The 12,445-nt window shown below is 35.7% G+C and overlaps 1 protein-coding gene across 1 annotated transcript in view; it reads right to left on the bottom strand.

Annotated features, from left to right (window-relative positions):
- The window catches only part of ANKRD31 (ankyrin repeat domain 31), a 173,190-nt gene that overhangs the window by 104,235 nt on the left and 56,510 nt on the right, over nucleotides 1-12,445 (bottom strand). Inside the window, exons 8-10 of the mRNA XM_037000313.2 lie at nucleotides 11,858-12,129; nucleotides 9,700-9,812; nucleotides 611-766 (exon numbers count right to left, since the gene is read on the bottom strand). Coding sequence (XP_036856208.2) covers nucleotides 611-766; nucleotides 9,700-9,812; nucleotides 11,858-12,129 — 541 coding nt within the window. The remainder of the gene's footprint in view (nucleotides 1-610; nucleotides 767-9,699; nucleotides 9,813-11,857; nucleotides 12,130-12,445) is intronic.

Raw genomic sequence — 12,445 nt, 5'->3', positions numbered from 1 at the left:
CACAGAAGATCCCTCACCCTCACGTAACCTCCTCACCACATGCTGAGATGGACCCCTCTCTCCACTGGAAACTGTTCCTAGAAACAATAGCCGCAGATGCCTGGCTCCTGGCACCCGTGTCCTCTTGGCACCATTAGAATCAACAAGTCCTCAAACTATGGGTACAGGGAACCTTCACTGATTTCCAACCTGAAGAAGTCTACATCTACTCGTCCTTACTGTGGGGAGTCCTATCAACCCTTTCCTCCCAATCCTTAAGCCCTCACTCCGTTCTCCGCCCCCGTTCAGCAGGAAGCAGTCAGAGAGAAAGCAACGTCCACAACCCCACAGAGGAGAAAGGGGGGAATGAAGGGCCCCCACCAGTAAGATGGCGAACTTCCGGCTTCTCTTCAGGATCCTTGGTTCCCGCCGGTGCCACCTAAAGCCCAATCACCTCTCGCCCCCCTCCCAATCCTAGCACCTAGCCAATAGCCACCAGCCCCGTAGAAGTAACACCACAATCACCCCATGCCCCTTCCTATATAACCCAGCACCTTTCCCTAATAAAGCGGAATTCTCCAGTGAATTGCTGCTGTGTGTCGCTCCTTTCCTTTCAATAACCCCAACTTACCAGCATAACTTGGTTGGTTAACATTTCCACCTTTTTTTATACAATGATGAACAAGAGCAATGTCATTGTGCAGAGCAGCCTTATACAGTGAATTCTCTCCAAAAATGTTTCTACGGTTAATGTTAGCAAGAGATATTTTATTCATCTTCATTTTTTCTGAAATGAGGGAATGAACAAAATAAAACAATCATCCTTATTTGAAAACGTGGAAGAATACGGGTAACAGTGAATCCAGTCAACATTCCAGAATAGAGATATATTATATTATGAAACAGTATTTCATCCATTAACTCAATTACAATGGTATCTACATGCAAAAAGATGAAAGAGACAAATGTCATTAGTTTGAAAATATTTGTAGTAAATTATAAATCATATAAGCAGTTTACATCAAATGCCATGAAAGTACATATATGAGAAAATGAAAAGATTATTTTTTTAAAAGTTCTGTTGCAAGCATTATTTAGACCTAGAATTAGATGTTATGAAACCTAACAAAACATTGTAATATAAAAATGTCTTATAAAACCATAAGAGAATCTCAGAGGTATTTAAGAAAGGTATAAAAATTAACCCAGCAAGACCAAAAAGGGGAATGCTAAATTTTCCTTCTTTGCTAAAAATAACTATCACAAAACTAACTAAGGAACTATGACCTTCATTTTTAAATCAGTTTTGATTTCCTATGCCTGTAAATAACCAATTAAAATATTTTTCCAGGTTATGCATACTAAGTTTCATTTCTCTACTGCATCACTAAAATACTGAAACTCATTATGAGTTGGGAAGTATTTTCTCATCTTCAATTTTTTGGAAAAGTCTGTGGAAAACTGATATTATTTCTTTCTTAAATGTTTGGTAGAATTCACCACGGAAGGTGTTATGGACTGAACTGTGTTTCCCCCAAATTCTTAAGTTGAAATCCTAATATAATAGGATTGGTGTCCTTATAAAAGAAGGAAGAGACACCAGAACTCTCCACACACGCAAGAAATATACTGTGAGAAAGCAGCTGTCTGAAAGCCACAAACAAAGGTCTCACCAGAAATCAAATTTTCTAGCATCTTGATCTTGGACTTCTTGCCTCCAGAACCATAAGAAAATTAATTTGTCATTTAAACCATCCAGTTTGTGGTATTTCTAGCAGACTAATCCAGAAGACATCCAGGCCTAGAGATTTTCTTGTTTATTGATTTGTTTGGCTTTAGGAGGGAAAGTTTTAAACTACAAATGCAATTTATTTAATAGATACATTATTATTCAGGTTGCCCATTTCCAATAATTTGTATCTTTGAAGGACTTTGTCCATTTCATCTAAGTTGCTGAATATTTGGCAAAAAGATTCTCATAATATTCCCTTATCTTTTTCATATCATAAACTATATAATGATGTTAACTATCTTGTTTGTGATATTGGTAATTTATGTCTTTTTCCTCATTTCATTCAGTTTTATGAATTTTATCGATCTCAAAGAACCAGCTGTTGGTTTCACTGACTTTCTCTATTCTTTTTGTTTACTATTTCATTGATTTCTGCTTTACCACTACTTTCTTCTTTACTATTTCCTGTCTGTGGTTTACTCTGAATTTTATTCACTCTTCTTTTTCTAGAGTGATGTCATTGATTTGATAGTGTTCTTCATTTCTTATAGGCATTTAGTACTCTAATTCCCATCCCTCTTTTTGTGACATCTCATAATATTGCTATGTTGTATTTTCATTTTACTTTAGTTATAAATACTTTCTAATTTCCCTTTCAATTATTTCTTTTGATCAACTGGTTATTTAACAGTGTGCTATTTAGTTTCCAAATATCTCAGGATTTTACAAAGGTCCTTTTGTTATTAATTTCTGATTTAACTCCATTGGTATCACAAAACATACACTTTATGACGTTCATTCTTTTAAATTTATTGAGACTTGATTATCTGTGTGAGCCCTAAATGGAATCACAAGAATCTTATACGAGGGAAGCATAAGGATCAAAAGAGAAGAAAGCAATGTGACAACAGAAGCAGAGACTGGGCTGATGTGCCCAGGAGCAAAGGAATACCCATTCCCTCTAGAAGCTGGAAAAGATAAGGAATATTTTCTCCCAGTGCCTACAGAATGATCTAGTCTTGCTGACACCTTGTTTTTAACCCCTTAATATTCATTTGGACTTCTGACCTCAGGACTGTAAAAGAATAAATTTGTGTTAAGTCACTAAACTTGAAGTAAATTGTTGCTAAAATAGGAAACTAATACAACTGATATCAGCAAAGTATGTTTCTCTCTGTTCTTTTAGTTTTAACCCTTTTTATGTCTTTATATTTCAAGTGTGTTTCTTAAGTCTGCATATAGTTGGGTCTTGCTTTTTTCATCCACTCTGACACACTCTCCTTTTTAATTGAGAGTATCTTAACTATTTACATTTAATGTGACTGTTGATACGGTTGGGTTTGAATGTATCATCTTGCTATTTGTTTCAGTCTTTCCTATCTGCTTTTTTCCCCTCTTCTACTTTCTTTTGGATTAACACTGAATATTTTTTGTTACTCCATTTTAATCTTCTCTGTTGGTTCATTTGCTATAACGTGTAGGGTTTTGGAGTGGACTCTTTAGGGTTTTTTATGTACAATATCATGTCATCTGCAAATAGTAACAGTTTGACTTCTTCTTTACCAATCTGGATGCCTTTTATTTCTTTGTTTTGTCTGATTGCTGTGGCCAGGACCTCCAGTACTATGTTGAATGAAAGTGGGGAGACTGGACATCCCTGTCTTGTTCCTGATCTTAGGTGAAAAGCTTTCAGCTTCTCGCTGTTAAGCATGATGTTGGCTGTGGGATTGTCATATATGGCCTTTATTATGTTGAGGTACTTGCTTCTACCCATTTTGTCGAGAGTTTTTATCATGAATGGATGTTGAATTTTGTCAAATGCTTTTTCAGCATCTATGGAGATGATCATGTAGTTTTTGTGAGGATGATGTTGATGGATTTTTGAATGTTGTATCATCCTTGCATCCCTGAGATGAATCCCATTTGATCATGGTGTATGATCCTGTTGATGTATTTTTGAATTCAGTTTGCTAATATATTGTTGAGTATTTTTGCATCTATGTTCATCAGGGATATTGGTCTGCAATTTTCTTTTTTGGTGGGGCCTTTGCCTGGTTTTGGTATTAGAGTGATGCTGGCTTCATAGAATGAGTTAGGAAGAATTCCCTCCTCTTCTGTTTTTTGGAAAACTTTAAGGAGAATGGGTATTATGACTTCTCTATATGTCTGATAAAATTCAGTGGTGAATCCATCTGGACCGGGGATTTTGTTCTTGGGTACCTTTTTGATTACCGATTCAATTTCATTGCTGGTAATTGGTCTGTTTCTTCCTTGGTCAGTCTTGGAAAGCTGTATTTTTCTAGAAAGTTGTCCATTTCTTCTAGGTTATCCAGCTTTATTAGCATATAGATTTTCATAGTATTCTCTAATAATTTTTTGTATTCCTGTGCTGTCCATCATGATTTTTCCTTTCTCATTTCTGATTCTGTTGATGTGTGTAGATTCTCTCTTTCTCTTAATAAGTCTGGAGAGGGGTTTATCTATTTTGTTTATTTTCTCAAAGAACCAGCTCCTGGTTTTATTGATTTTTTTCTATTATTTTATTCTTCTCAATTTTACTTATTTCTTCTCTGATCTTTATTATGTCCCTCCTGCTGACTTTGGACCTCATTTGTTCTTCTGTTTCCAGTTTCAATAATTTTGACTTTAGATTATTCATTTGGGATTGTTCTTCCTTCTTTAAACAGGCCTGGATGGCTATATACACTTTCCTTTTAGAACTGCCTTCACTGTGTCCCACAGAAGTTGGGGCATTGTGCTGTTGTCGTCACTGGTTTCCATATACTGCTTGATCTCTGTTTTAATTTGGTCATTGATTCATTGATTATTTAGGAGCATGCTGTTAAGCCTCCATGTGTTTTTGAGCCTCTTTGTTTTCTTTGTACAATTTATTTCTAGTTTTATACCTTTGTGATCTAAGAAGTTGATTGGTAGAATTTCAATCTTTTTGAATTTACTGAGGCTCTTTGTATGGCCTAGTATGTGGTCTACTCTGGAAAATGTTCCATGTGCACTTGAGAAGAATGTGTATCCTGCTACTTTTGGGTGCAGAGTTCAGTAGATGTCTTTTAGGTCCATATGTTCTAGTGTTTTGTTGAATGCCTCTGTGTCCTTACTTATTTAATGTCTGGTCGATCTATCCTTTGGAGTGAGTGGTGTGTGGAAGTCTCCTAAAATGAATGCATTGCATTCTATTTCCTCCTTTACTTCTGTTAGCATTTGTTTCATATATGTCGGTGCTCCTGTGCATATATATGTATAATGGTTATATCCTCTTGTTGGACTGACCCCTTTATCATTATGTAATGTCCTTCTTTATCTCTTGTTAGTTTCTTTGTTTTGAAGTTTATTTTATCTGATACAAGTACTGCAACACCTGCTTTTTTCTCCCTATTATTTGCATGAAGTATCTTTTTCCATCCCTTCACTATTAGTCTGTGTATGTCTTTGGGTTTGAAGTGAGTCTCTTGTAAGCAGCCTATAGATGGGTCTTGTTTTTTAATTCATTTGATTACTCGTGTCTTTTGATTGGTGTATTCAGACCACTTATACTAAGGTAATTATCGATAGCTATGTACTTATTTCCATTGCAGGCTTTGGATTTGTTACCAAAGTTTCAAGGGGAGCTTCTTTACTATCTAACCATCTAACTTTAACTCACTTATTATGCTATTCTAAACACAGTCTGATGATTCTTCATTTCACTCCCTTCTTATTCTTCCTCCTCCACTCTTTATATGTTAGGTGTTTTATTGTGTACTCTTTCATGTTTCCTTTGACTGCTTTTGTGGATAGTTGATTTTATTTTTTGCCTTTAGTTAGTATTTGGTTGGTGTGCTTTCTTTGCTGTGATTTTATTTTCTCTGGTGACATCTATTTAGCCTTAAGGGTACTTCCATCTAGAGCAGCCCCTTTAAAATACCCTGTCAATTTGGTTTGTGGGAGGCAAATTCCCTCAACTTTTGCTAATCTGGAAATTTTTTAATCCCTCCTTCAAATATAAATGATAATCATGCTGTATACAGTATTCTTGGTTCAAGGCCCTTCTGTTTCATTGCATTAAATATATCACGCCATTCTCTTCTGGCCTGTAAGGTTTCTGTTGAGAAGTCCGATGATAGCCTGATGGGTTTCCCTTTGTAGGTCATCTTTTCTCTCTCTCTGGCTGCCTTTAATACCCTTGTCTTTGATCTTTGGCATTTTAATTATTATATGCCTTGGTTTTGCCTTCCTTGGGTCCCTTGTGTTGGGAAACTTGTGGGCTTCCATGGTCTGAGAGACTATTTCCTTCCCCAGCTTAGGGAAGTTTTCATTAATTATTTCTTCAAAGACACTTTCTATCCCTTTTTCTCTCTCTTCTTCTTCTGATACCCCTATAATGCAAATATTGTTCCATTTGGATTGTTCACAGTTCTCTTAATATTCTTTCATTCCTAGAGATCCTTTTATCTCTCTCTGCCGCAGCTTCTCTCTATTCCTGTTCTCTGAATTCTATTCCATTAATAGTCTCTTGCACCTCATCCAGTTTGTTCTTAAGTCCTTCTATTGATTGGTTCATTTCTGTTAGCTCCCTCCAGACTTCATCCCATAGCTCTTGCATATTTCTCTGCAGGTCCATCAGCATGGTTATAAGTTTTATTCTGAATTCTTTATCAGGAAGATTGGTTATATCTATCTCACCCAGCCCTCTCTCTGGGGTTAAGTGATTTTTGACTGGACCAGATTCTTCTGCCTTTTCATGGTGATAGAAGTGATAGCCGGCAGGTGGCGCATCTGTCAGCTGTGAGAACAAAGTCCCTTTCTGCTTGCTGGTTGCTTTGCCCTTCTCCACTGCCTGTGCTGGTTACCCGCACACAGGGAGCAGTCTCTGGGTTAATTCCCTGAGCTGCCAATGGCAGGGTGGCCCTTGATAACCTAGGGCACTGAATGGGTTCGCCGATGCACTGGGTGTATTCTCCTGTGAGAATGGCACCCCTTTATGCCTTCCAGACCTTGCCCCAGCTTCCTCTGCCTGTGCTGGGCTGCTGCACACTGGGGGCAGGTTCTGGGTCTGGCCCAGTTAGCTGTGCACTGGGAGAAGACTCTGTGTGGTTGCTGTGGGTGGGGCTGCTCCCTGGCTGGTCTGAAGCTGTGGCAGGTCAGCTGGTTTGCTTGCAGCACTGGCGGGGAGGAATGAATGGCACACTGCTTATCACACTGAGGGCTTTGGAGCTGGGTTGCCACCCAAGGTGTTAGGTCACCTGAAGTTCTTTAAGGTTCCCAGCCTGCTGACCTGTGTGTGCTGGAACAATTTTGTCCATCTGTTAACCCCCTGTCCCTTTAAGACTTTTAAAGCACCAGCTTTTCTTTTGTCTCAGGGGAGCTGGCTGTGGGGACCCACTCGCAGTCTCCATCTCATATTTTACTTTTCTGTTTCTCTAATATCCTGTACATCATGCAATGTGTGTCTGTGCTCCCAGTGCAGATTACTAGGGCTGGTTATTTAGCAGTCCTGTGCTTCCACTTCCTCCCCACTCTGATTCTTTTCCTCCCACTGGTGAGCTGGGGTGGGGGGAGGGCTCAGGTTCAACTGGGTCATGGCTTTTTATCTTACCCTTTTCGCAGGATGCTGACTTCTCGCAGATGTAGCTGTAGCCTGAATGCTGTACTGTATCTTCTGGTCTCTCTTTTAGGAATAGTTGTATTTGTTGTATTTTCAAAAATATATATGGTTTTGGGAGGAGATTTCCACCACCCTACTCATGTTGCCATCTTGAGTGCCTCTGACCTCTTTTTCTTCTTATCAGCACATATATTCTGATTTCTTAAATGACTATTATTTTATTGGTTATACTGTAATTTATTATTTAATTGGTTATACTGTAATTTATCACCTAGTTTAGATTGTTTCTAGTCATTTTATTACAATAAACATTGTAGTAAAGAACATCCTTATAATATCTTTACAGATTTAAGCAAGTATAGATATAGAATTGAGTAGAATTGCTGATTTAAAAGAACTGACTTAAATTCTGATGAATGTAAATAAAATGCCCTGTGAAAAGGCTGAAGAAACTTAACACTATTACCAACAACATATGAGAATGCTTACTTTTTCCACATTGTCACCACTGGGAGTTCTCAAATGTTTAACATGTTTTGCATTCTCTTTAGTATTATACTTCCTAATTTCCATTTCTTTAATCATAAGTGAGATGTTAATCTTTTTCACTATTTGTATTTTTTTTTCTGTGAACTTCTTGTTCATATCCCTTATCCATTTTTCTTTACCCTTACTGTTTTGCAAGAGTTCTTGGCATGCTAATGTAATGAACCCCTTATTAGTGTTATTCATATTTCTTCTGTGTCTGATATTTGGTGTTCTTTAGAGCTTTTTTCCATACTTTTTTTATGTATATAGTCAATTTTATCATTCTTTTCCCTCCTGGCTTCTGGGTTTGAATCACACTTTAAAAAGGCTTTTTCTACTCAAAGATTATAAAAAGATTCACTTATATTTTCTTCTAGAACTTTTTCTTTTTTCATTTAAATCTTTGGCCAAACTGGAATTAAATTTAGTATAAGAAATGCTACAGGGGTACAAAATTTTGTTTACATTTTTCACTACTTATTGTCTAGTCCTTCCTTCTGCCACCAATTTGAGATGCTATCTTTATGACATATCTGCCCCCATAGTCCTATTGTATCTGACTTTTATATCTAACTTCTGTTTTATTGATTTATTTGTCTGTTCTTGTGCCAGGACCAAATTATTTTAATTTCTATGGCTTTCTAATTACTTTCATATTATATAGAGCAGGTTCCTGTCCTCTCCACTCTCTCTTTGCCTTTATTTTTCAGAGTTTTCTAGACTAGTCTTTCATATTGACTTTTCCAGCTGAAATTTATATCATTTTATAACATTCTTGTAGCTAACCTCTAACACTATAAAGCAAAACAAAACAATTAACAAACAAAAGTCTGTCTTTGATTAAGCTCTCAGGCATTTATAGAGTAATTTAGGAAGAAGTACATTTCTTACAACACTGAATATGGTCAAGCATAAGGTTCCTCTTTCCATTTATTCAATTTTTTTTTTTACATCAGCAGTATTTTTAAACTCCCTTCTCATAGGTATGGCACATTTTTCATTAGCAATATTCTCTCCTCTCCTTTGTAACTATTATAAATAGGACCTCCTTTTATATTTTCTAATGGGTAATGCTCATATATGAAAGGTATTTGTAAAAGAAAGATCTTCTTTTGGTTTACTGAATTTTTTAAACTTTTTATTTGGAAACAATTTCAGATTTACAAAAAGTTATAAAAATAGAACAAAGGATTCACCCACTGTTAACATATTAACACCACTTTAAATTATTCTTTATCCTTTTTTACATATGCACATAGGCACAAAGATACATATATACATAAAGAATTACTTATATATACCATACCCCTTTACTCATACTTAAGTGTGTATTTTCTAGAAACAAGGACATATCTTACATAACCACATTATTTTTAAACTCAGGAAATTTAACATTGATGCAATATTATTATTTAATCTAAAGTCCATATTTCAACTTTGCCAATATTCCCCCATTATTTTTTAACCAGTCTTTCTAGATTCTTATTGTTTCTGATAGTTTTTAGTTCATTCTTTGGGGTTTTATAGGAACATAGAAATATCATCTAAGAATAAGAGAAGCCTTATGCTAGGTTGGCCATGCCACAAATAGGTCCAACATTAAGTTTGAAATGTGTTCTATAACTATTCTCTCCAAAGTACACATACTGAAAAAAATACCAGCCTATGAGCCAGATGTTTAGGATCAAGTCCTAATTATGCTACTAAAGAGATGTGTGATGCTGAGAAAAATCCTTAACCTCTCTGAACTTCATCAGTAAAATGAGAAAATTGGAATAGATAATCTCTAAACCCTTTTTAATACCAGAATTCCACATTTCTGTAACTTATTTACTTAAGGAAATAAAATATGCCTCACCATTTTTTCCTGCAAGTTTTTTGTTCTTCCTGATCTGTTCTCTGTTCTTCAGTGTGGATGAATGCATATTCTTCATCCCTTTACCTTCAATCATTAAAGCAGGATCCTTTATTCTTGAAAAATAAATGTGTTTTTAAAATTACTGTCATGTTCTCTATAACCATTCACAGAGAATCATACAAATTTTTACTACATTTTTAAAACTCAAAGGTATTTAACTGAGCTGCTGGTAAGCAGCATGGCATTTTAAATATGGAGATGGCTGCTGAGTAAACTGCAGATTTTCTGTGACAGGTATGCCAGTCATATAGTTTCTAGCCTTTTCTTTGTGCCACCTGTGGGTTTCTCTCCTTTTGGACAGTCACCTACAACTGTGAGTATTCTGAGTCTTTTGTCCATCATTCTCTGAGTTGGTATGTCACTATTTCCACTATTCACTATCTGTGGAAAAAGAGGCAGGCTCTTTGCAAAAAAACCCCAACTTGCCATGTAGTATGGCAATGATCAAAAGCAGTAAAATACTGGCATAAAAACAGACACACAGACCAATGGTAAAGAAGAGAGCCCAGAAATGAACTTACATATTTATGGTAAGTTAAATTATAACAAAGGAGCCAAGTCAATACAATGGGGAAAGGATAATCTCTTCAATAAATATTCACAGAAAACTGGGTAGCAACATGCAAAAGAATGAAACTGGACCACACTCTTACAGCATACCCAAAAATCAATTCAAAAGGGATTGAAGACTTGAATGTAAGACTGTAACACTCCTAGAAAAAAACATAGGTGGTAAGCACTTTAACATCAGTCTTGGCAGGGATGTTTTGGATTTGCCACCAAAAGCAAAGACAACAAAAGCAAAAATAAACAAGCATGACTAGATCAAACTAAAAAGTTTCTGTACAGCAAAGGAAACCAGCAACAAAATGAAAGGTAACATACCAAATGGGAGAAAATATTTGCGAATCATGTATCTGATAAGAGGTTAATATCCAAAATATAGTAAAAAACCCATACAATTCAACAGCAAAAACCCAAACAATCCAATTTTAAAAAGGGAAAGGGACTAAAAAAAGATTTTTCCAAAGAAGGCATTCAAACAGCCAACAGTATATGAAAAGATGCCCAACATCACTAACCATCAGGAAAATGCCAATCAAAACCACAATCAGCTATCACCTCACACCTTTCAGAATAGCTAGTATAAAGAATTAACAACCATTGGCAAGGATGTGGGGAAAAGAGAACCCTGTTCACTACTGGTAGAAATGTAAGCTGGTGTAGCCACTATGGAAAAGAGTATGGAGGTTTCCCCAAAAATTAAAAAAGAGAACTACTATATGATTTAGCAATTACATTTCTGGGTATTTATCCAAAAGAAACAAAAATCATTATCTTAAAATCATATCTGTACTCCCATGTTCACTGCAGTATTATTTATAATAACCAAAACATGGAAATAACCTAAGTATCCATTGATAAATGAATAAAGATAAAAGTATATATATACAACGGGATATTATTCAGTCATAGAAAAGTAAATCCTGCTATTTGTGACAACATAGATGGACCTTGACAGCATTATGTTATGTGAAATAAGTCAGATAAAGAACGACAAATGCTGTATGATCTCACTTATGTGTGGAGACTAAAAAAATCCACTGAACTTACAGAGAACAGACTGGGGGTTGCCAGAGGTGAGGAGATGGGTGGAGAGTGGGTGAAGGTGGTCAAAAGGTACAAATTTCCAGTTATAAGATAAATAAGTCATGGGGATATAATGTACAGCATGGTGACTATGGTTAACAATATAATATTTCATATTTGAGAGTTGCTAATAGAGTAATCTTGTAAGTTCTTATCACAAGAAAAAAATTTGTAATTATATGTGATGGATATTGACTAAATTAATTTTTATAAAAAGAAAGAAAATTAGCATTAGGCTGAAATACAACAAATCTCCCACTGTTTTGCCTTTTTTTAAAAAGTGAAAAAGTTTTCTAGGTTAAAAAAGTAACTGCAAAATAAATAAAGCAACAACACTGAAAAATAAAGTTTTTTTACTTAGGGATAATTGTATACTGACTATAATGTCCCAAGCACAGAATTATCTATCAGCATCTGGAGAGAAAGATAATATGATTTGGTGGCATACCTGAAATTCTCAGTTGAAGAGTTATTATTTGTTTGATCCTCACAGCCATGTGTTTTTGGTAAAGTCTCTGCTGGCATCTTATATATGTCATCTGTGTGCTTCACATCTCTGCCTACTTTCAGTCTGGATGATCTCCTTAACCCACACCGAGGGTCCTGGTCAGACCAATTCTCCACTGGATTTGAATTTTCCTTCTTATGTAGTGGATCACAAGAGGTGATACTTTGATGAACCAAAGTTTGCAACCCAACTGGATTTGGGTCTTCAGGAGTCTGAAATACGATGTAAATACATACACAAATACATACAACAATGCAAAAATGTTAAAACTAGAAGATATTAAGTTTTATCTTGTCTTTTGATTACATGAAAATGCCTCTTACAAGATAAAAGTACAAAAATTCACAAACATATGTGAACATATTTGAAAATGTTGTAATAATATAATAAGTAACAATGCAGATTTAAAAGCCTAAGATAAGGGTATTAAGTAAAAATTGTTTTTGTCAATATTCATCCTTAAAATTCAAGAACAAACCTAATGTCACTCAGGGTGCTTTAATTTTATAGGAAATGGGTAGCACAGAA

Source organism: Manis javanica, chromosome 1 (genome assembly GCF_040802235.1).
Source record: "Manis javanica isolate MJ-LG chromosome 1, MJ_LKY, whole genome shotgun sequence".
Taxonomy (NCBI): Eukaryota; Metazoa; Chordata; class Mammalia; order Pholidota; family Manidae; genus Manis; species Manis javanica.
Note: the sequence above shows the minus strand (reverse complement) of the source record. Positions and strands in the feature narration are given on the sequence as shown.